The 26,097-nt window shown below is 37.0% G+C and overlaps 1 protein-coding gene across 5 annotated transcripts; it reads left to right on the forward strand.

The window, feature by feature from the left end:
• The first annotated feature begins 346 nt into the window (after window positions 1–346).
• Window positions 347–26,097, forward strand: ranbp3b (RAN binding protein 3b). Of its 5 annotated transcripts, none has more exons than XM_048162689.1 (17): window positions 347–447; window positions 3,835–3,890; window positions 6,608–6,644; window positions 9,808–9,894; window positions 10,031–10,102; window positions 13,626–13,691; window positions 15,986–16,099; window positions 18,187–18,287; window positions 19,410–19,529; window positions 19,656–19,753; window positions 19,847–19,922; window positions 20,206–20,302; window positions 21,198–21,322; window positions 22,723–22,843; window positions 22,921–23,063; window positions 23,511–23,721; window positions 24,798–26,097. In XM_048162689.1, exons 1-17 carry the CDS (start codon window positions 426–428, stop codon window positions 24,839–24,841), a joined length of 1,590 nt encoding a protein of 529 aa, XP_048018646.1. In that variant the 5' UTR covers window positions 347–425; the 3' UTR covers window positions 24,842–26,097. The 5 variants fall into 5 exon arrangements, with proteins under 5 accessions (XP_048018646.1, XP_048018647.1, XP_048018649.1 ...); XM_048162690.1 differs by having other exon boundaries at window positions 15,998–16,099; XM_048162692.1 differs by lacking the exon at window positions 19,410–19,529.

Here is a 26,097-nt window from a genome sequence, read left to right on the forward strand (position 1 = left end):
TGTGGAACGACATGAGGGTGAGTAAAAAATGACAGAATTTTAATTTTTGGGTGAACTAACCCTTTAATAGACTAGATGCTACAATACATAAAGGAAAATAATTGTCATATATTAAAATAATATAGGCCTAGTGATTAATATCTAGGCCTAGATGTCATTACAATAATTATTGTAATATGTAACATAAGATAATCGTTTTTAATAGTATTACTGCAACAAGACATTTAGCCTACATATAAAATAATATTTTACAGATAATAATATTAACATTATAGAGCATGGTTTACTTTATAATATTAGTTAAAAATTTCGCTATAAAATGACTTAGGCTATATTCAAATGTAAATGAATTTCAAGTGCAGCTGCTCTGAGAAATAAAGCGCACTATTGCCGCGGTGCATTGTGGGTGTGCACGGAGAAGTAAAATGGCGGACTTGGCGAACGAAGGTAGGCAACCGTGTGAATCCGCAAAATGAGCAAAACAAAGCAAATAAACCGCCACCATGAGCCGTACACACCATAATAGCGTTGGTTAGAGCTCCACGCGTGTTTGTGGCGCGATATGTGCGCATTAGCGGCTCTGAGTGGGAGTGTGTGTGGATGTTTAGCTCACGTTAGCCGATGAGTGTGTTAGCTTCGCGGGCTAAACAGCGCACTGACAGACTGTGTGTGTGTATATATATATGTGTGTGTGTGTGTGTTGTGCAGCTAACAGACGAACCCCCGGCCTCTCGCTGTGTTTCTCTTTTTGATTTTTAGGCGGGTGGAAACGCACGCGCTTCACCCCGATGCTCTCGCGTGCAACACATACGCGTGCACGCTCTAATATACTGAAAACATTGATTCATGTAATGCACAAGTATAAAGGTTTAATGAATGACGCTCTTTTTTTTATGTGAAAGTGATTTTTTTATATATATAATATATATATATATATATATATATATATATATATATATATATATATATATATATGTATATATGCATGCCATTTAGTACTAAAATATGTGGGATAACGTCCTCATCTAACGTAACTAAACTGTATTGTGCATTATAATGGCATCTTTTTAAACTGGCACTATTAGAATGCATTTTGCTTGCAACGTGTTATTTTATTCTAATCGTCGCTTACACATCTGTCTCCGATTGTTAAGTGATGATTAATCCTTCTTTGAGACTGTCCAAAGCTTAAGTGAAAATTCAGAAACGAAAGCAAATGTCTGGTGGGTGGGGTAGTGAGTTGCTCAACTCGTGGTTTGTTTTAATCTGATATGAATGCATGATAATTTTGGACGTTATTCTGATTAATGCATCGATTAATAGTCGGAAAGCAGAGTTCGTAGAAGGTGGCGGTGCTTCGTTCCCGGGCAAGCCGCCTGTTGGTGCCGCTCATGCGGCTAGCGGCGTTACCGGGGTCCGCTGCCTGTGCTAATGCAGGCCCGCCCACCCTTCTCCTGCCCCGGGGTGAAATGCAACCCCATGCACACATGATTTAGCCCCCTCTAGGATTCTGATGTCCTCCAGTACAGCAGCCTTGAGTGGTGAGATCACCCATCGGTGGATGCCTCACCCCTTGACCTAATTATGGGGTTACAATGCTGAATGAGCCACCCAGATGACTATGTGATTTGTTTTGGGAAAAGCAGCTGTTTACAGATGCACGTGTGTGTGGATCTATTGCAGGCTTCAGTGGTTTGAAAATAATCTTCGACATGCCTTGTGCTCTTCCTTACAAATTATTGTTTTATTACTCTCCAGTTTTGCTGCTGTCAAAGAGCTGTAGCTAAAAATATCAGACTGTGTCAGTCAGATCATGTGTCTCTGTTTATTTACGCAGCATGACGGTCATTTTAAAGCCCTTTAATTGAGCCAGAAGTGTCTCCGGTTTTATTGGTTGGTTTGAAATTAGATAAGAAATAAGATAACATCTTTGAAGACACTGTTTAGGGACTTTGGCTCACAGTGACTGGATACCAACCCCAGCTGATCAGATCACTCAGAGGCTTGTAATGGCAAGAACATACCACAGGTTGCGGTTAAAAAACTAGTTGTTCATTGATAAGGTTTTTCAGCAAAATGGGCAACATTAACATATTTACTTTTAAGCTTTTGTCAATGTTTTTCTTAAATGACTTACATTGATTTAAAGGTTTACTTTTGTATTAGTTCATGAAGTCTCTGGGTTTACTGTTTGAGTAATTGCTTAAATATTTTGAAGGGTTAGTTCACACAAAAATGAAAATTGTGGAATTTATTACTCACCCTCATGCCGTTCCACACCCGTAAGACCTTCGTTTATCTTCGGAATGCAAATTAAGATATTTTTGATGAAATCCGATGGCTCAGTGAGGCCTGCATAGCCAGCAATGACATTTCCTCTCTCAAGATCCATTAATGTACTAAAAACATATTTAAATCAGTTCATGTGAGTACAGTGGTTCAATATTAATATTATAAAGCCACGAGAATATTTTTGATGCGCCAAAAAAACAAAATAACGACTTATATAGTGATGGCCGATTTCAAAACACTGCTTCATGAAGCTTCGGAGCATAATGAATCAGCGTGTCGAATCAGCGGTTCGGAGCGCCAAAGTCCTGTGATTTCAGCAGTTTGGCTGTTTGACACGCGATCCGAATCATGATTCGCCGAAGCTTCCTGAAGCAGTGTTTTCAAATCGGCCATCACTATATAAGTCTTTATTTTGTATTTTGGCGCATCAAAAATATTCTCGTGGCTTTATAATATTAATATTGAACCACTGTACTCACATGAACCGATTTAAAAATGTTTTTAGTACATTAATGGATCTAGAGAGAGGAAATGTCATTGCTGGCTATGCAGGCCTCATGGAGCCATCGGATTTCAACAAAAATATCTTAATTTGTGTTCCGAAGATTAACAAAGGTTTTACAGGTGTGGAATGGCATGAGGTGAACTAACCCTTGAATCACTCATCCTAAATGTATAACGATCATATTAGCATCTGGTGACTTGCATTCATCACTTCAGAGTGCTGTGACAGTTCAAACTAACTAATAATAAGCACCTTTTTCATATCTAAATGTTGGTTTTCTGCTCCATAACAGACAGTGTTTGCTTTTCTTTCATCTTGTTCTTAATGATTATGACTCAATGTAACAGTAATATAACATGACTGTGAAAATACTACATTTCTTACGTTGCTACATTTTGAAACGTTCTTAATAGATTAAATGTGATTTAGTAGTTTAATAAATGTGGCTATTAAACATTACTGCCTTTTTATTTTTTTTGTAAAAACAATAAGCTACTGGAGGCCGTGTGTTACAGTTATGTTATCAAGGGTAAGGAGTGTTTTATGCATGACATGAATGCCTCGAACCCCCTTAACCATGGTAAAAAGTGTGTAACACAGCGTTAAGTTCTTTGTTGTGCATTGACAGCTTTTAGTTGTTTTTTGCTTTTAACACAATGGGAAACTATAACTTATAATTGACCTAGTGGTCATGGTTAAGTGAAGTCATTGATCTCAAATCGCTCTGAGGGTTTTGTGTAGTTAAACTAAGATATTACATCAAGAACAACATTTGCTTTGGATGCTATTGGTCAGTTTGTTTCATGCCCATCCTCAAATAAACCATTTTAGGAAATGACCTATTTTATGAATGATTATCTTGCTTGACTTTGGATGTTTTGATGTAGGGAAACTTGGATCGATCTAAACTGTAACATTGGTACATCGCAGCTGACCTGTTTTTTTGCTTGTTTAAATAAAATTCGAGTTGAAACACTCTTATTGTGGGAGATGTATCTCAGATTTCTAACTAATTTTCTTTGTTTTCTTTTTAACAGAGAAGCCTGCCATAGCTCCTCCAGTGTTTGTGTTTCAGAAGGACAAAGCACAGAAGGTTGGTTTGCTCTCATTCTTGAAGGAATAAATTCAATAAAAAATGTGATTTCATGGCCCCTAAACCTATATGGTTTTCTTTTTTTCCCCCTGCAACATGAACATTAATACTTAGCAGAATTTATTTAATTGGCCAGAATGGCGGTGTGTAATTTCTGCTCCTATACGCACCAAAGAGCATTACAAAAATAATGTTTTAAACATTCATCCACCATTCACTCGGTCAACAGGAAGTCCTACTGCAAACTCTGAGCAAATGTTGCTATTATGGAACGCTCAAACAGATCGCGTTTCCATTTGGTGGCTTAGAAATGACACGCTGCACCTTTTAACTTTTGTTTTTAGAAGCTATAACATCGAGCTGCATGATTAATCATTAAAAGATTGCAATCTCGATTCAAACACCCACTCGTTCTCATTCCTGAATCACAACAATTCGTCTGTCTATTAAACCTTTGACAAAATCACACCAGAAACATTCAAATCTGCGCTTGCAGCTGCCGCTTACCCAGAGAGAGCAGATGTCATGTATAGTTAAGAAATGGCTTCACAAACAATCTTTTCAGCCACAAAACATCATTATTTCTGTGTTACAAATAAGCATATTATCACAGAAGTACTGGGATAAAAGTTTATAGTTCGGAGATACACTGATGTCTAGGGCTGGAAGATTAATCGAAAAGTAATCGAAACCGAAATTCAGAACCTCTAACCGACATAATTTTCCCATGTCAGTTATTTCAGTTTTTAATCCTTCCCCCTTAAAAACATAGCACGTGACTCTGCCCCGTCCAGTCAGTGGCATAAAAGCAAAACACGGAGGTGAACGCCGGTTCAACACATAGTGATGGCGCGCGAGCGGTGAGCCTTGCGTCTTCCCTAAACTTTGTCAGTTGTATTTATTTTATGGTTTGGACATTCAAGCGATTAGACGATCGGATGTGTGTTATTATATCGAGCTACCGCGTTCACGCAGCTGCATTATGGCATGAACACTCATACAAACAGTAGCTGCACAAAACGTGAAGATCGCGCGCACAGAGAGGAACACAGATACTAGTTGTCAGCGCTGTCCTGTGATTTATCACTAAAGTAGCTTAGAAGCTCAAAACTTATTAAAGCATTTATTTTTCTACTTTTGAAGGAACTATTAACAACCCACAGTTTCACAATTAATAGAGAGACAGTATGACTAATTCACACGCAATCGCTCTCATTACGCACTGGTACTGTGCTATCTGATTTACAACGAGCAGATAGTGACTAACTGCTGATAGTGAGCTATGTCAGATCGCTCTTTCAATAGGAAAAAATATAATAATAGTCAAGCATATTTACAGTAGCCTACAAACCTTGTCAGTGAACTATGAGGGCAAAAAAAACAGAAACAAAATAATCGTTCATTAATTGTAATCGAGGTAAATGTTCAATTAATCGAGGTTTTGATTTTAGGCCATAATCGTCCAGCCCTACTGATGTCTACGGTAGCGATAAAAATAGAGTAAATCTCCTTTTGAAAGTAACATGACGCTTCAAATAATGATTGTAGCATTACATTGTTTCACCAGTAGGTGGCGACAAGTGACAGTTAGAAAAATTTGTCATTGAGTCATTCATTCAAAAGTCTCGTTCAAAAAAACACCGATTCATCCAGTAATGAAATAAGTCTTTGAGTCATTGAATCATTCATTCAACCAGATAAAAAAAAAAAAATAAAAAAATTCATTTAGATTGATTAAACATTTAAATAGACTGTAACCATTAACATTTTATCAGAACCTCTAGTAAGTTACGTGTCATTTTGTTTAAGGGATAGTTCACCCAAAAATTTAAATTCTGTCATTTACTAACCCTCAGGTTTTTCCACACCTTTATGAATTTCTTTGTTCTGTTGAACGCAAAGGAATATATTTTGAAGAATGTGGGAAACTGAACAATTCTGGTGCACCATTGACTTCCATAGTATTTTTTTTTTTCCTACTATGGAAGTCAGTGGTGCCCCAAAGCGGCCTGGTTACAAACTTCCTTCAAAATATCTTCCTTTGTGTACAGCAGAGCAAAGAAATTTATACAGATTTGGAACAACTTGAGGGCGAGTGAATGATGACATAAGTTTCATTTTTGGGTGAACTATCCTTTTAGCTGCCTGTTCAGAATGATGGGACAATCGTGATTTCTGTTTGAAACAACAAAATCGTGAATCTCAATTTATCCAGAATTGTGCAGCTGTACCATGATGACATTCTGTGTGAATTGTGTAGTTGAACACACTTTCCATAATAACCTGAGGATGTTATGATGGAAGACACTTACTGGGAAATATTTAATGTTGCTTTGAGTTTTATTGCAATAACAAAATAGACATTTTTCAATAAACACTCAGGCGAGTCATGAAATTAGCACCAGGTACCTGCTAAATTTCAGCATTGGCAAGTAAATTCACTAACTCATCTGGCCAGTTTGCCTGGTAGTGAGATGAATTTCCGCTGCCGTCTGACTAACACAGATACAAATCACCCTCAAAACGTGATTTCCCCGAAGCATTTTAAGCAAATTAAACACACACAGCATTTCAACAGGATGGTTTTGGCTCTGGTGAGAAATTATTTTAAAACAGGGCTGTTTAAGATGTTGTTTTCCACTGTACGGTGTGTTTCTTTATGTAGTCTGGCTCTGTGTGACTAGATAAATTAATTTACTTATTTTTGTCTGTTCCAGAGATCCGCAGATGGGTCGAGTGCAGAGGACGGGGACGGTGAGTTAGATGGTTTAGATTCTACTGATGCTCAAAAATGCTTAAATTGTTTACTTTAAATAATATTTCGCCCATTGAACTTTTTTGATACCCCTTATTATGATTTGCAGAAAATAACTTCTGTATGAATTTAAAAAAATATGCGCACATCCAGAAACTTTAGGCTAGTGCTTAATCAGATAAAGCGCTTTATTAGAAATAAACTAGAATCTGCAACGTCGAAAAGTACATTTGTGCCCTACAATATATTACATGAGATGGTGGTTAGTCTCTTGATGTCTATATAATGCATGGAGCAGACGAATGGATGTGTGCTATACGTGTGTTATAACTTACATTGTAATTAAGTGAGTTTATAATCACATTTGCATGTAGACTACAGTAGTGTTATTTTAGTATCATTGAGATTCTATTTTAATTTTCATATTTTGAATTTAATTAATTAAATTCAATATTTTAATATTTAATTTTAGTTAAAGTTTCAAGTTATTTGGCTGTATATGTTTGACATTTTTTGTTTGTTTTTAAAAATATCTATATAGTTTATTAATTATTTAATTTTTAGGTTTTTTTTATTTATTTTTTTTACTTTTGATCTTTTATTTAAAAAATCTACAAAAATCCAACCTTTCATTGGAGAATAATAATTTTAAATAATTTTAATTTGAAATAATTTTAATCATTTAAAATGTTTAGTTTTAGATGTTTTAGCACATCATCACTATACTTTCAGTTAGGGCTGCACGATATATCATTTTAGCATCGAAATCGCGATGTGCGCATCCGCGATAGTCACATAGCAGGAAGTGCAATGTCTAGTATAGGGATCGTTAATACGTACGGACCAGACACCACGGTTCAAAACGCAGGTGATTCTCTGATTAACTGCAAAGTTTGACCATCATACAATGAAAGCTTATCATTTGAACCCGTTTTAGGTCCTGTCAGTTTAAACATTAAAGAGATTTTAAACCATTTGAGTGCAAGATGGTACGAAAGAGAACTCTTCTGAATGTGCGGCTGTTTTATGTGTGCGCACACAGATCCGCGCAGATGCACATGAACACCGAATGCCGTTCTCTTCCGAGTCTATTTGTGCCTGAATGGACACATACATGCAACAAATTGTCAAAATGCACGTAAAAGATTGACTATCCTTATAAGCACAATTGATTATGGCTTAGGTGAACGAAATAATTGAGAAGGAAAACCGTATGTGAAACAGTATTTTGGATCCATGCCGCACATTCAGTCTTAAAGTGACAGAAGCCCCTGCTGCTTTCTGTGTCATGAATGTTAGTCAAACAACAAAAGACAAAGATAAAAATCACTTTTGTAGTTTTAACACAGATTAATTATGTCTAATTTATATTTGCAGTGTTTTTTACTTTTGATTATTCAGTTTCTGTACCTGAATACAGTTAGACTTACCTGGAAAATATAAAGCACTATTTATTTCATGTGTATTTTTATTCTATTATATTTTCCTATGCTTGTAATTTATACAGTATTTTCTCAGTGTATTCACTCACCTACAAAAACAACCCCAATCATCCTAGAATGATTGATTCTTTCCAAATAGAGCTATTCAAATCATCTGGTGATTTTTATTTTTATTTATTTATTTTTTTCATATCGCAATATATATAGCAGAAAAACAAAATATCGCAATGTCAGTTTTTTTACAATATCATGCAGCTCTACTTTCAGTGTCCCAAAATATCTTAAAATGGAATTTTTGTTATTGTGATGAAATGGAAAATGCATCAAAATCATAAATTGTCCAGCAGTTGATAACAGAAACATAAGCAGTGTGCACATGAAATAATTGGGGTTTTTAATATTTTATGTAAACACCGCCTGATGATGTTTTGCTGGAAAAGAAATTGTATATGATATGTGATGAGATGCAGACAGTAAGACACTAACACAACGTCTCATGAAATATATTGTAGGATGCAGATGTGCTTGTATGATCCAAACATCAGTTTGAGAGTTATTTGGAGTTCATTGTCTGAATTTAATAATGCATTTAAAAACTCTTGATAATACATCTTTCTATACAGCTTTTTATTTAAACTAGGGCCGTAAACGTTAATGCATTAACTAAATCCTTAATGCGTTAAAATAATTTAATGCAAAAAATTTATGAAGCTCATGAACAATAACATAACAATTTACATCACGTAGTTAGATGATCTTGGGAGTCGTGATTTTATCATTCACATCTACAATGGCACAGCACTTTTAACCTTATTTTGCATCTGTTTTTCGATCTGATCATTTTAAGCTGCTAAACACCAGGAAAGTTTAAATTATCCAGTAAACTAAAGCTTTCAAACAATCTGTCCAAAACAGCACTACTCACAGCTAGTTTTATAGTGAAATATTCATTCCAGTGTCTGTTTAGCTTTAAAACACAAGCTCTGTCATATTCTGTCATTGTTTCTGAAGAGCGCGAGCCCTCGCGCATCGTGCTATGTATACAATACAGACTGAACGGAATGTCAAAACATCCCACCGCTGTATGGCAAGATGATATGCAAACAACGTTTCTCGGCTGGATAAAGCAAACCAGCGTCTCGCTAGTAAAGTTTTGATGGATGTGAATTGTAATCAAGGTAAAGATGATTGCAGTGATGTACAGGATCGTACAGTAAGCACGTGTGAGTCCGTTATTATTGATGCACAAACGAACCATGTATGTGTGCTCTCGATGCACTGATCGCACGTTGTATTTATGCACAGATGCTTTTCAGTACATTCTCATTGTTTCCACATGCATTCAGGGAAATTTTAATCTGTCATGTATATGTTGCTGTGTTTAGTAATTCTGAATGGATCCATTCATGTACTGCTCAACAAGCTCTATACAAGCTCTTTGCTGTTGCACTGTACTGTACATTGTATTCTAAAAAGTTTTATGTTCCGTGTGTGCTTTGGTGTGCATAAATTTATGAATTATATGGACTCACTTGGTTATTAGGTGTCCTTTGGAGTGCTCCTTTTTTGGAAAGGCAAATTTACCTTGAAAAAAACTTGCAGATTTTTTTCTGTGCAGTTATTACAAAACACAAATTTAAAATGAGAACTTTCAGTTCTCTGCACCGCTTCACTAGTTTTAGTTTCTGTTTGATTTATTGACTTGAATTGTGTTCTTCAGATTCAGATCGGGATGATGGTGAATACTGTCCCCCGGTAAAGAGAGAGAGGACCTCATCTTTGACCCAGTTTCCCCCGTCACATTCAGGTGAATCTACAGTGCATACTGTTTCACTGCTGTGGATTGGCACTATGCTCTTTGAACAAGTATTATTTGGCTAAATTTAACTGAAAGTTTTATGCTCTCATCTAATCCTCTCTTGCTTGCTTTTTTCCTGCTACAGTTCCCAAGAATAATATCTTTATGCCCTCAAGTTTATGCCAGTCTCCAACTGGTAATTCCGACTCTGAGCCAGGTAAGAAACAGCCGCCTTTTCGTCTTTCTTGCAACTTTTTGTTCCTTAGCACCGTTTCCTAACCAGCCACGATGTAACGGGTGTTCAGCTTCAAATAAATTTTCTGTTCTCACTGATGTAGCCACGAAGTGACAATCACCGCTGATCAGAACATTTATGATATTTAATATACAGCTGTGGAGGAAGGCTTTGGACTGATGAGATTTCACTGTGGGCGGAGCTACTAATCAGGATGTAATATAAATAGAAAGTCTTGTTTTGAGTTCATGACTTTAGCTTTGTAAATAATGCAAATCCTTGCTTTTACTCAAGTTTCAATGTAATTGACTGCTCAAATAAGAAATGCAAATTTGTAATTCATCAAATCTGTTGTAATAGGCCCTCCTTTATTTAAACATCAGTCAGAAGTAGTAGTTTTCAGTTTAATGTAATCATGTATATCATGATTAACCAAAATATGAAGAAAAATTTGCTTATTTTGCCTGTCAGTAGATTCTTTAGCATGCCATGAGTGGTTAGACACATGCTACTCTTGTGTAATTTACAGGCTTCTGTGGCCATACACAGTCTTTGTCATGTTTGAGAGTCTTGGGTTTTGTTTACACTGCACACATCCAATTTGGTTTTCAAATCTGATCTTCAGGACTGACTGTCCGCACTGTCATTTTTCACATGTGGATGTGGTTTGGATTGGGTTTGTAAACATCAGATTCCTTTAACTTTTTTTTTTTTTTTTTTTTTTTTTACCCAGACCAAAAAAAAAAAAAACTAAACAAATTTGAGTTTGATACATCAAACAATCAGATTTTGCTGCCTGTTTAAAAGCTGTATGTTTTGTCTGTTCATGCAATCAGATTTTCTCTATCTAATAATGGGATGCATTATAATGAAAAAAATTTTGCATTGTCTTGAGGCAATATGTGTGCACCCCCCCCCCAAAAAAACAAAAAACAAAACACATTACGCATTGGTGTGCAAGTCATTTTATTATGTTCAGGGTACGTTTACATGACATTGAGTGCGTTTACATGCACGTTCTTAACCCGATTATGTTTAATAAGCTGACAATGCGTGTTAACGCGGTAACCCGTTTTCTTTTTTTGGAGTAAGGTTTGTCTGGCTATCACCAGACCAAGCTCAATTTAAAATTCAACATTGGTCTGGAGAGTCTGTATGTGTTTTCTATTGCACAAGAGGCGTGATCAACGAGCATTATTCACACAATTGGATAGTCCTTCAACCAATCAGATCAACGATCCGGGTGACGTAACTTTGCAGAGCGACGCAAAAACTCCAGACAGGTTTAGTTTGTATTGGTTTGTAGCATTGATCAGCGATTTGCAGAAGCAGCAATGGCATTGAGCGATTTTTGCAGGTTGTGCAAAAAAAACATGAAAGTGAGTGGTATTTACACCCACTCGAGCGATTTGTTTGCTAAACTGAAGAAGTCATTCGGCATCGTCGAGAGGTTAAAAGCATTTGGATTGACGGTCGTGCTTGCCGTCAGTTCTCTATCGTCATCGTGTTATACCCGCCAATAGTGAGCAAGGTGGTTAAGCCAGTCTGTGATTGGTTCCCACAAAACTGTAACAGACGCAGTAGAAATGAATGTACGGGTTTCCAGACTGAGTTGCTGGGCGAAATCAAATCGCCGGCAGATCAGGCTGGGTTTACCCAGTCTAGAGTAAGGTCATAAACGGCTTAAGAATAAACCGGTCGGATCAGGTAGTTTTTTTTGCCTCTTACACCAATTTTGCACGGCATGTAAACACATTAACCTGCTTTCTGTCGGCTTATTGAAGTGCGCATGTGTGATACGTGACAGAAACACATCCTTAGTGCAGATTTAAACACATCCTGACAAAGTGAGCTTTTTGCAGGAAAGGAAGAAGGAATATCACAAACGCAGACTCTTTCAAGACCCAGAAAATCTCTCGTGCAGGAGAAGTAGAAGTGGTTAAGTCAAAACACTGCATCTGTAACGGCATGAGAGAATAATATATGAGCCGTAAGTTTCTTGCTGACATTTAGCAAGCTTTATTTAACATCACAACTGACATAATATATGGAATACTCAGATACGCAAATGATTATTTGAAGTCACTACAGGGAAATAACCCGATTTATTAATAAAGTTATGTAAACGCAGGTTTACTTGCATTGTCAGTTTACTGGTTTGCATGTAAAGGGAGAAAAATAGTTATTTCAGTAAGCTGATATTTGTGAGTTATCAGCTTACTGGTGTGCATGTAAATGTGCTCAATGATGTACTAAAAACAGAAACATTTTTCACGTACAGAAGGCAAGGTTGTCAATTATTTTCATTCACACAGATCCTTGAAAATGACTAAAAATGCCGTGTTTTGCTGCCAAACCAGTAGTTGGCAATGTTAATGAACACCATTTTCACATTCACGTTCCTGTAGTTTACACAGAGACCATAATGGTATAGTTTTCAAAAACTTCCACTTTGAAACCAGTTTTCAAAATGCCGCTGTCGTGTAAATGAATGGCCAAAATGCATAAAGTTTCCAGTTTTTAGTTGAAAACGGCCCCTCAGAAATAATGTTCAATATCAGTAAATTTAATAATTAATTCAAAAATAAATTCAAATTAATGTAATTGACAATTAACATTTTGTCAATCTCTAGTAAACTGCATGTTATTTCGTTTAGTTGTCTATTTAGAATGGTTGGAGAATTATGATTTCTATTTTAAACAAACAAAAAAAAAAAAAATCATGATTCTCAATTTATCCAGAATCGTTTAACTCTACATTTTAGTTTTGCTGGGGACTGATATATTGCTTGTATGCTAATTCGCATAGTTGCTTTCTTAATAAATCAGACTACATAAAACTCATTTAAAACACATTTGCTAAGCGTCTCCAGGTCTCTCATCCTCTACATAAAGTGTGCTACACAGAGTACTGTAAATGGCAGATGCTGTACATGCATCTGAAAGCAGCTTTCTATTTTGGTTTCTATTAGAAAGAGCACAAACCCAGCCAAGCGCACTAAACCCAAATGTGTTTCAGCTACTGTAAGGAATGTGCTAAAATAAGTCCAGAGGCCTGTAGAGGGGACTAAGGTCTAACAGGAAGTGGTCAGAGTCATTTTGAGTCCATAGATACAAGACAGATTGAGGGCACTATAAAGATGGGGACTCTGGCTGTGTTTGCATTAATAGTGTAATCGGTGTGGTATTAACTGCATACTGCCTACTGTTTTGTAAAAATATAAAGCTGTATGCATCTAAAAATGTTTAAACTACTGTAATGTTTATTTCCTCCCCCCATTTCTGACAGAAAAGTGTCAGACATTTCTTGAACTAGTATTCTAGTATTGCAGAAAGACTATGAGTTGAATGCCATTCTTGCGGTGTCTTATTCTTGACTGATGTGTTTGAGTCGAATACGGATGAACTTTGAGTATTTGTTTATCTGAGAGATCTTATCTTGTCTTGCATAAGGGATGTTTGGTTTAGTGTCTTACATGTTTATGCTTCTGTTTGTCTATCTCAGAAGAGAAGCCTGTTGGGTTCAGGTTGAAACCCCCCACACTTATTCATGGCCAGGCCCCTAGCGCAGGTAAGATCAACTCATTCCTGCTTTGAACGTTTTACTGTAGCTAGACGCATATGCAACACATGAATATGCTCTCATGAGCAGGAAAAATTGGGGAAATTATTCATAGTGCATCTGACTGTAAAGCTTCCTCTTTCATTCCTTTTTTAAATGTCATCTTGTACATTTGAAAGCTCCTCAAATGGATTGAGTCCGTTTTTTTTCTATGTTTATCTTTTCTCATGACGTTGCTTAGAACAGGGGTGCAAACTCAGGGGTGCATTTTGAAACGTTTTAACTAATCATCTTGTAATGAATGTAATTTCAATTCTACTTACTGAGTATGAATTATCATATGCATTGAAAGACATCAATATACAAGCACAGTAAAAGGTTTTGCCACAAACTAAACTGTCTGGCTTCTCTCCTGTATTTCACATGAGTCTCTTCAGACCTTACTGTACATGAATTATGAGCTTCTAGAACTTCGAATTGAGGCTGTGTGTGACCTCCTAATTGAACTCCTTTCCACAATTTGAACATAGAAATAAATAAAAAAATAAGTATTAGTCTTAAGTGCAAACAATAAGCGCAGTCATAATCAACGTACTCTCTCAATATTCAAAGTGAAAACTGAGACCAGAGCTAAAAGATGGTTACAACTACACAGCCCAGTCTAATATTTGATATTGGGAGATCAGATATTGCATGTAGCCTAATTTGCACGCAGCAGGGAGCGCGCATTTTACTTTCGAATTCGCGATCGCATGCATTCAAGATAAGACATTTATCAGATGCTTAAGCCTAATGTATATTTTGGCTGTCTGCGTTCCGCAACAGTCTGGATGTCTGTGTCAGATAATTTTCGTCATTAGGAGGATCCACGGACATCCGCACACCCTGTCCGCGTGCAGCCCAATTTTTGGGACTGCGTGGACAGTGCACGTACAACAGAGCATGTGTGAGGGACTTGAGTGCTTGAAAACAAAGTCCATGCATCTCATGGCCAGATGAGTATACTTTGAAAGGCACAGTTAAGCACGCAAGACAGAGCACAATGCAGAAAATGAAGTATCCTCAGGCCTTTAGGCTCTGTTACGCAACGAATCCTCCGCCATGGTCTTGTCAGTCATCTCACCTTACTCTCGTCAGTGAACTGTGACTCCTGCTGCACTGTGTGCGACTCTGCAGCTCATGCAGGATGAGCAGACGTTTACAATTGAAGTGACCTTTATCTGTTTTATTATTATTATTATTATTATTATTATTAAAAAAAAGCAAAATGACAGTGGAGGCGGTGCAGCAGTCGGCACCGTAATGCAATGCAAACGTAGCGGTGGCATATTCTATGCTAAATTCACCCTCACACAGTCATGGCGATATTGCGAGAGTGTTTCACTTTGATCTTGTCACATTTTAAAATCGCGAGATACTACGGCTTGATCTTGTCACACCCCTACTGAACACATAATACGAATGTGCATGACGTCACCTTTTCACGAATTCGTGTTTTGTAGTTTACATGGAGACGATAATGGAATCGTTTTCAAAAACTCAGACTACAAAAAGTTTTTCATGGCCCCAAAACACTGTTGTCGTGTAAATGAATGGCCTAAACGCATAAAGTTATCAGGTTTTAGTTGAAAATGGTATCGTGTAAACAGCCCCTGAGTTTTGCACCCTTGGCTTAGAACGTTATTGTAGCATTATGTACTATTATAGTATTTATTATTATTTTGAATTAGATTTTTCTTTTAAATTTTAGGTTTAAGTTAATGTTAGTTGTAGCCATTTTATGTGCTTTTTTCATTTTCATAAGTTTTTTTTTTAATATTTCTGTTTAGCTTTAAATTTTTATTTCAGTTTCACAAGCAATTCTAGTACTTATTTTATTTGTTACTTGCCAAGGCAGCATTTAAATTTTTTTTAAATCTAATATTTAATACTCATTTTATTTCTGCTTTATTTCAATTAATGAAAATTATTTTTAATAGTTTTAGTTGTCCGAGCCGATAACCTCATGGGCAGCACTCCAACATGTAGCGCAATTGTGCTTCGGTCGACACGATTTCGAGTCCCAGCTCATGGACCTTTCCCGACCCCATCCCCCTCTCTCATCCACTTCACTTCCTGTCCTCTCTCAAACTGTACTATTTGAATAAAGACAAAAATAGTTTGAGAAATGTTATAATAACACTAAAAATCAGAAAAGCCCTTCCATTGCTAAAGGCCAAATTAAGCCCTTTTTATTTGATCCTCAAACACTGGTGTGTGTTGTTGCCCTGCGGTGTTTAGTTTCTGATTCAACCCGTTAGTAGGTTGTTTTCCAGGCGTTCCCAGTCAGAAGCCCAAAGAACAGCAGCGCAGTGTTCTGAGACCAGCCGTTCTGCAGGCGCCTCCGGCCAAGACCCTCACAGAACCCGTCAAGACCAGTATGTACAAATCCCATAATGCTCACTGCTGGCTTTCAGAGCAACAGAATGTGTGGTTTTGGCCTATTCTGTATAGAAGCACATTTCCGGCTCAATTTGAGTTTAGAACGGATGTGTAAATGTAAGCCAGAGTGGCCCAGTGTTCCTGAAATCTGATCTATTTGTTCCCAAATTCCGTTTTGTTGTTTTTGCGTTCCATTGGGTAAATTAAATCAAAATCATCAAAAGCATATTTTAATCAGTTATATCGCTAAATGGCTACAGAAGGTGTTTGTATGTAATATAAATAAAATCACTCAAACTTGTATATGGACATACATTTCAAGATAATCATTCTTCATAGTCACACACCCTGTTCTAAGTTAGAAGCTATAAATACTATTAAAGTGTGAGATTTCAACAGATCTGACAAAACCCTCATGCATATGAAGTTACATTTCTGTGATTATCCCTCCACGTGCCATAGGTTGCCGACCCCTGTTTATGATTAGTGTATTATACATGTGTAATACGGGGCTCCAGACTGCATTTTGCGACCGTATTTTCTTGCCAGTGCGGCTAAATTTTGTTAGGGGTTGTACTGGTGTGACCACCAAGCTGCCCAACTGATAAGAGCTGCCATTTGTTTGTTCAAACGAAAAATGTTTTAAACGTATAAGTTCGCTGCAAGATCTAGTGAGAAGCTTTCAAATTCTTTGCAGAATTCTGTTATAAACCATAGATATCAGATCAAACACTGCTGACGTGGAAGCCAGGAGAAACATTGTGCCATGAACAAACAAGTTCTAGAAGGCTTTTCAGTCCACAAATCACCATTCACAGTGGATTTAATGTAGTAACGTTAACCATGGTATTGTGGCAGGAATAGTCGAATGTTTTTACATTATTCATTTCAGGGTTCATACAACCTTTTGAGATTGAAATTCAAGCACTTTTCAAGGACTTCACACTTTTTCCAGCTCTTCAAAGCTCTAAATATTATCCAATTTAATGTTAAAAAAAGTCCTATAAAAATTATGGTTTTATGTGTTACTGTGGTTAATAAAAGTTAACTTTTATATGTGTCCCAACTCAAGCTCAAGCTTTCAAATGTGCCTTTCCATGAAATAAACATTTAATATTATTAGTTACTGCATTTATTAATGCAAAACAATAGTAATTAATGCAAATCTGGTGCTGGTGCCACCATCTGTCGAACTTAGTGGCACTGGTTCTACTGCTCTCAAATGTTAGTCTGGAGACCTGATAATATATTATTTGTATGTTATATAGGATATATATATAAATTTGAAATATATTTGTTTTATAACATATAATTGGAAAAAAGGTACTCCTTTGTGTTGTTTCTAAAATTATTAAAAAACATTGCATCTAAATACGCTTTTGTGACTAGCGATTATGTCAGGCTGTTGACTAAAAATTACTCACCTAGAACCAGTAACCCCAAGAATTAGACCAATTAATATATCAATGAGGCAGCAAAAAGATGAAAAAAACAACTATAATCTGTTACTGAAGACAGTAATGCACAGGCTGGTGCCACTTCTAGGTGATGACTTAAAGTATTCGAATTAATAAATGATGATTCATATATTAAAATAATCAATGCTGAAATAAAATGCTGAATAAATGATGTATACTGAAGTGTTTTTTTCCCCTTCAAATATTGTGTTTGACAACAGAGGACTTTCGAATCAACAACTGTTATAGACAGATATATCAGACTGAAAAATTAATTGGCCAATTTTTAGATCATTGGCTCATGATTGTCCTGGCTGGACCGTTTTTCCTTCTTGTACGACTTCCAAAAGCTACAGATGACCTTGTCAACAGAAAATAATGTCAGTTTTCATTGTTTTTAGTGAATTTTGAGTGAATGTTGTGGGAAATATTTCAGCTGTTTGTTATATTATGTATAAGCATTATATCGGCCATCAGTCACTCTGCTCTTTAGATATATTGTTTGCTAGTTGACGTATAGGGTGGCCATTAGTGATCATGACTCCTTAGCACTGGAAATGTGTGTTGAGAGTGTGATGCTGTTAGTTTATGCCATTTTTTTTTTTTTTTTTTTTTTTTACTCGCAGACTCCAGCTGTGGAACAAATGGAGTGGGGAAGTTTGGAGATTCATCATCAGAAAGCCGATCCGTTTTCCTGAACAACACAGAGAGCTCAGACAAATCACCGGTGAGGACATACAGCACAAACATCTGAGATGGAAACGCTTGATAAATGATTTGCAACTAATTGCATCCTGTTTAGAGCATCTCGTAAATATCTTTGTCACCTGTAATCATTCATAATGGTTGAGATGACCTGGGTTTGTAGTAATAACTAATAGACAGTGTTTTGGAAATTACATTGTGATCTAGTTGCAGCCTTAATGGATTTTCATTCTAGAGTTAATCTTATTAGTTTTAAGCAGCATTAGCATTGTACAGTTGTTGTGAACTGTGACATTTCTGCGGCTACATTTAATTTGGATACATTCAAAAGCTGCTTTTTCATATCAAAAGTCTTCGGAAAACGCTAAAATCATTTTACTGCACCTGTGCAAAGTGTAATAAAAGCTCACTGAGATGATACCGTGAGACCAGACATAATAAAGTTCTTGTGCTATTCTTCTGCCATTGTAATTTTATTAGCAGAATATCTCACCCCTTACTGGTGTGTCCAGGTCGCTCTCAAAAGAAAGCATAAATAAACTGCCATTCCATTTATGGTCTAAACACAATTGCCCTCATGTCTCAGGACAGCAATTGTGAGTAAATTATCTGTCATCTTGCAGGAATGTAATATGAAGATTGTACATTATAACATTTATCTTTAGCAACACTGTGTAAATGAATGGCACACATGCCAGTAAAAACATGGATATTTATTGGTACAACGTGCAACCAACTGTGTCCATTTTTTTTTTTTTTTTTTTTAATGCTAACATTTGTTCTCAAATTTATCCACTTGGGAGCCTGTCTTAAAAAAGCTAAGCTGAAATGCTGTCTCGGTGTGGATGAAAGGCCAAAACGAGAAAAAGATGCATTTTCAAATGTATCTGGATTAGTGTAGATGTTTCCTATGATTTTTATGCTATTTGAATGATGAAATGTGTGTGCTAGTCAGGTTATCGTGTGTCACAAAATACCTTAACCGTGGAAAAATGGTGCCAATAACAAATTTTGATTGATTGCTATATTCATGCAGCATAAAAAATTACTTAAATATGAGACACTACAGAACAAGGCTTCAATATTCACATTTAAAAACCCATAGACTTGTTGACGGATCTGCATTAATTATATTTCTTGGCAGAAGCGAGAGAAGGAAGGAGAAGAAAATGGAGGTGGACAGAAAGACGAGAGTAGTCAGAAGAAGGAATGTGCGGTGGACTCGTCGTTTGTGTTCGGGCAGAATATCAAAGAGCGAGCGAAGGTCAGCGCTGACTCACCAGTGCATTTGTTTCGTTCTTTATTCACAGCTGCAAATTGGCACCGTAGAAGTTCTCTCGGAGTGTTTGTGTTTATTCTCAGATTCTCTTACTGTGTTTTTCTTGAACAGTTGGATGAAAACAGCTCGTCCAGTGACTCAAAAGACTCCACACAAGATTCTCAGTCTGGCAGCACCAATTATTTCTTACAGTACATGGGCAGCGCTAGGTAACCAATTCAATAGACCTCTGAATCCAACTGCTGTTGGCTCTCTGGCCCAGGTACTATGTCTTGTAAATCTGCTTCTGTTTGCTTTTACAGCTCCAACAATGCCACCAACAGCTCAGATAAAGGCTCCAAGTTCGTTTTTGGCCAGAACATGTCTGAGAGAGTGCTAGTGAGTGGATTTTTGTGCAGACTGTTCACCTTTTACATGTAGTATTTGAAGGAATAGTGCACCCAAATATAAAAACAATTTTCTCCTGCTCACGTTGTTTAGCCTCAAAAAGAGTGTAGCAGAAAATCCAAGCTGCTCTTTTCCATACAATGAAAGTAAGAGGTCATTTGTTTTTTATTTTGGGTGAACTATTACATCAAAATATTTCAGCAAACACCAATTAAAACAGTAAATGGGTTGTTTTCAGAAGTGTCAAAACATAATTGCGTGTAAATGCTTTCAGAGTCCCCCAAAAGGAGGCGAGGCATCAGCAGAGGCCAGTAAAGACTGTTCAGCTCCAGTGTCCGAGCTGTCATCACAAGAGGCCACACCTGAGAAAAGTAGGTGATTTTAGATCATGATTGATTAAAATGTCTCCACGATCTGCTCTTGAAGAGAGATTGTAGTATTGAGCTACAGTGCATTCTATCATTTGCAGTTGCACATACTGTACAACGCGACATACGTTCGCATCACATTTACTGTTACATTCACATGACAAAGCAGTTATTTTAAATTGTGAAAGTTTATTATTTGCATGTGTTTTAAAGCCTTGCCAGTTAAATATTTCATTTGCACGCTGTTCTGACATGCTTCTCTGGGCACATACACATGAAGTGTGCGCACACTAAAAACCTGTCAAACAGCGTGCGACTACTAAACTAAGTTCTCTTTTGTGACTTGTTGCGCTTTAACTGTCAAATACACAATGTTTACATAAACAGTCAGTTATATCTTAAGTGAATGTAAACAGTTGAGAAAATCGGATGCCTGTCTGTAAATTGTGTGCATGAGGTCTTAAAGTGACAGCAGCCTAATAAACCTGCTTGTCATTAACGTTGGTCAAACAGCAAAAGATGCATAAAATCACTCCCTGCTCTTCACTGAATAACTTCAGTAGCTTTAATAAGAATCAGAGTATATAAATTTTATATATTAAAGTCTATGTAATATTATTTTTACATTGGTTTATTAAATTTTAGTTGAATGCTACTGTTAAATACACCTATTGTAGCTGGAAAAAAAGGCACTGTTTATTAGTGGTTGACCGATATTGTTTTTTTTGATTGCCGATATCTTAGATTGCTGGTTCATTGAATATTGAATAAATTATGTGACTGGATTCTCTAGGATTAGCAAGCATTGCTGTCATGCCTTAATTCATATTCATGAGCAAAGCCTTTCCTATAGTAGGCAGGTCTGCTGCTGACGTTTTTCTCTCTGTGCGTATGTCAGATCACAGCGTAACAGAGTCTCTAGAGGAGTCGGCAGCCGCGTACACCAAAGCCACTGCCAAGAAGTGCATTCTGGAGAAGGTGGAGGTCCGTACAGGAGAGGAGGCGGAGAGCAACGTTTTACAGGTGAGACGATGTTCAATGTAGCAGTCAGAGTCGCCTCAGGAAAACTCTTGGCATGTAGTCCACAATTTAAAGAATGTTCCCGATTCAGATTCTATCATCTGTTGCAGTTTTCAGTTACAATAGAAAATAATCTCAACTCATCGTTCAGTCTGTAGAAAGTTGAGTTGTGTGATATAATTCACGAATAGTTACTTCATATCGAAGTTACTGGTTTTTGTGGCTTTAAATCGTCATGACAAGAGTTGCAAAATTAGGTATAGCTTTACATATACAAATCTCATGTTAACCTGTCATGTTTAAAAGGATATTTAGGGTTCAGTGCAAATTAAGCTTCTGTGGCATAATGTTGATTATTGCAAAAATTAAACCCCTATTTTTGTTCTTATTTTTTCTCAAACAAAAAGCAAAAATCTTACTGACAGTGGAAGTGAATGGGGTCAATTTGTAAACATAAAAATACCATTTCAGTAGTTCAGTCATAAGACGTAAATGCATTGATGTTTTTAGAGTGAAAAATTGTTACTACCTAACTTTTTGTGTAAAGTTAGCTTTAAATAATGCACAAGTTTTAACAGAAGATTTAATATAAAGGGCATTTATAAAATTATAAGATACACATTTTGACTTATATCCTATCATTTACTTTTAAGTGTCTTGCTGTAACCTAAGGGGCGAATCAGTTTATTTTTTGTGATATTTAATCATTTTATTTTTCTTGCCATAAAGGAATCAATTTATTGTTTGTGCTAATCAGTATTATGCCAAATGCTGTACATAATATTCTGGTAATAAAGTTCTAGTTATTTTTTCAAAACTGTGTATTTGAACTTTTATTCTGGTGCAGTTTCTTGCCCCGTATATACTTCTGTTCTAAGTGCATTACTGTAAACGTTTTTGCTTGTTTTTATAAACAGAGATGAATCTGAATCATTGGTAACACTTTACAATAAGGTCTCATTTGTTAACATTAGTTAATGCATTAACATGAACTAACAATGAGCAATACATTTGTTACAGTATTTATTAATCTTTGTTAATGTTAATAAAAAGTTGTTCATTGTTTGTTAATGTTCACAGTGCATTAACCAATGATATGAAATACAGCTTTTGATTTTAATAATGTAATAGTAAATGCTGAAATTAACATTAACTAACATTATTAAATGCTGTAGAAGTATTGTTCATTCTTAGCTCATGTTAACTAAAGTAGTTAACTAATGAACCTTATTGTTAAGTGTTACTTAATTATTTTTTGTGGTAATTGACAGCAGACTACGTTTCATAGAGCAGAAGTTATATTGACCTGAAACATTCCTTTAATCATTGCAGGCCAGTGTTTTTCCCCTCAGTAAAGTGATGACCTGCTGATAATGAGCTGATTTGTGTCCGTCTCTCCACAGATGCAGTGCAAGTTGTTTGTGTTCGATAAGCCAGCTCAGTCGTGGGTGGAACGAGGCCGCGGTCTGCTCAGACTTAACGACATGGCATCCACCGACGACGGCACGTTACAGTCGAGATTAGGTAAGAGCGCCGTCGAGCCGGTCACGTTTCTTCAGAGTGATCTTCGTGTTTCTCATCTTTCTCCGTCTGTCTCGCAGTGATGCGTACGCAGGGCAGTCTGCGGTTGATTCTCAACACGAAGCTTTGGCCTCAGATGCAGGTGGATAAAGCCAGTGAGAAAAGCGTTCGTATCACAGCCATGGACACTGAGGACCAGGGAGTCAAGGTCTTCCTCATATCGGTATGATGGATACCTCCGTAACGCTTCACACAAGAAGGGGATTGGTTTTTAGTTGTATTTGTCAGTGAATTAATGCAAACGTAACATGCATAACTTGTTTGAAAAAGCAATTCTGGTATCAGGTTTTGTAGTCAATTCATTTAATAATTTAATAAAATGTATTTATTTTATATAATGTGTGTGTGTGTGTGTGTGTGTGTGTGTGTGTGTGTGTGTGTGTGTGTGTGTGTGTGTGTGTGTGTGTGTGTGTGTGTATATAATAATAATAATAAAAAAATAAAATAAAAAAAACACACACACACATTAAAAAAAAAAAAATAATATATATATATATATATATATATATAAATTTTTTTTTTTTTTTATGTGTGTGTGTGTGTGTGTGTGTAAGTGTTTTGGGAACTCTGTATCATGGTTGTAAGTTCAAAAATCAATGCATGTCCTCAGGCGAGCTCTAAAGATGCCGGTCAGCTGGCCGCAGCGCTGCATCACCGGATCCTGGCCCTGCGGAGTCGCGTGGAGCAGGAGACCGAGAGCACGCCCGCTCCGGCCGAACCAGAGATACCGCAGTCAAACGAAGACGACAGCGACGATGATGAACCCGCTAACAACAGCAGTGGCTCCAACACCACCGGCACGGGGAACTCCACCAGCAGCGGTACGGCCCTTTAATTTACACACATTTGATCAAAGCATATGAAGCACAGTTTATTGCTTTGACGCTCATTTTTTCCCCTAAAGAGCACATTTGCTCCTAATTTAAAACATTTAGTCGTGTAAAGAAATTTAGGGGTGCAGTGGAGACATTTACAACCAAAATGATTTAATTTATTTGAATACAAAAAGTACAGTAGGTTTTTAAATATTTTTGCTTCAAATTGTATTTCAAAAAATGGTTGATTAAGATTCCACTTTTTTTAACTTTAGTTAGTGTGTAATGTTGCTGTTTGAGCATAAACAACATCTGCAAAGTTATGATGCTCAAAGTTCAATGCAAAGGAAGATAGGCTTCTTCCCAGGTTGGTGACATCTTTAACCCTAAAATTTACATAAACTCTGCCCCTGTGAACATGCAATAAAGGGGGTGAGGCCATGTTGGGCTGCTTTAGAGAAGAGTTGTCATGGTAAATGCCGTCATTTTACACCGGACTGCTTCACAAACGAGGGTCAATTCAACACAAAAGATGAACATGACGGCACATGCTAGTGGATGAGTTGAATCAACTCCACAGCAACTACATAAATTTATCCACTAACCATTCAGAAACGTCTAAAAGTTGTAACTTCTTCCTGAGTCTCTCCATCAGTGTCGACTCCGGTTTGAACAATGTAAGGCTGAACACCGTTACTGACGATCCTCATTTTGGCTGCGTGAGATTCTCCAGCTTTGTTGTTGTTGAGCTGTTAAAGCTCCGCCCTCTTCTGGAAAGCGGGAGCAGCAGCTCATTTGCATTTAAAGGGACGCACGCAAAAACGGCGTGTTTTTGCTCACACCCAAATAGGGCCAAATTTGACACGTGATCTGTGGGGGAATTTGATCTGAAACTTCACAGACACATTCTTTCCCACATTCTTTTAAAGGGGCATCATAGGTCCCCTATAAATACCAATATTTCGGTCACAAAATCGTACCATCAGTGCCATCGTATCTCTTGATTACCTTGATCAGCTTCTTGTTTTATTGTATATTTGTGAGTTCAGCTCCTCAGTTAATGTTGACCTGTTCTCTTTCAGGTAACTGTGAGAGCAGCGAGACCCCAGCGGCCGAGAGCACATAGCATCATGAAGCTCTGCTCGACCCACAGCCGCCCGCCAGGGTTTTAGTACAGGCATCTCTGTGGACAGCCCAGACCGATATAGCCCCGTCAGACCGGTGCTGTGGACCCCTGGGACGGAGTCTCTCTCTCTCTCTCACCCAAACTTCTGTCGTTCATTTCCCCCTCCAACATTTATTGTAAATCTGGAGCTGTTTTTTTTTTTTTTTTTTATCGTTTAGTTTGTTTTTAGTTGTTTTTTTCCTCTTGGACTGCAAATAAACAAACAAATTAAAAAGACAACAAAAAAGGAAAAAAATCGAGACTTTTCCATGTATGGCTTTGGACTTGGTCGCTCATCATATTGATGAGTGTGAGGGTGTTTCTCTCTCCGTCTAAGACACGGAATCGACAAGACTGCAGTTTCTACCGTGGGACCGTTTTTTACTCATTCGCTCTCTGTTCCTCCGTCTCTCTCTCTCTCTCTCTCTCTTCACTGGCTCTCGGCTTCAGACCATCTCATCATGACCTCGCAGCATCATCACACCTATCGGCCAATCAGCTGGCCGGTAGCACCAGTCACATGACCTATATTCCCCGTGTTCGGTGTAGTTGTACCATTTTTCCCAGGTTGCGACTGATTTCTGCCAGTTTCACCAAGCATCTCCTGGATGTTCACTTTCTAGGACAAGCTGACACTTTTACTAGTCTGCTAAGATGGTAGTTAGATTTCTCATCGGTGTTAACGAATAAAGGACTTAACGGGCACATGGACTCGTGCTGTAGTGAATCTGTTTCTAGAACTCGCCCCCTGTAAAAGAGAAAAATATCTCCACCCCAGCGTCTCTTGAAACATCAAACTGAGTTGTGTAGCTTCGTTTAAGGGCAGATAATGTTTAATATTTCTTTTTTTAGTTGAACTGATGAGAATTTAACATTTAAAGCAGCATCTCTGTATTTGTTTTTGTTTTCCATATTCTGAGGGTTTGTATTGTTTTGGCCTTTTTTAAAATATTGATTTACTATATTAACTTTTTATCCATTTTCATGTCATTTGGAGACGATGTTTCTTCGTGTGTTGGAAGTTTGAGTGCATTTAGACAGGAAAAAAAAGGACAAAAAAAAACTTGTACCCTTGAATGTTCTGTAAATTTCTATGCGTATATTATCACTTACTAGCACACCATGTCTCCAAACTCCTTTACAAAATAAATAGTAATATCAAAGTAAAAAAAAAAAAAAGATGAAACATTTGAAATAAATTTTTGTCTTATGTCAAA

Source organism: Megalobrama amblycephala, linkage group LG17 (genome assembly GCF_018812025.1).
Source record: "Megalobrama amblycephala isolate DHTTF-2021 linkage group LG17, ASM1881202v1, whole genome shotgun sequence".
NCBI classification, from domain to species: Eukaryota; Metazoa; Chordata; class Actinopteri; order Cypriniformes; family Xenocyprididae; genus Megalobrama; species Megalobrama amblycephala.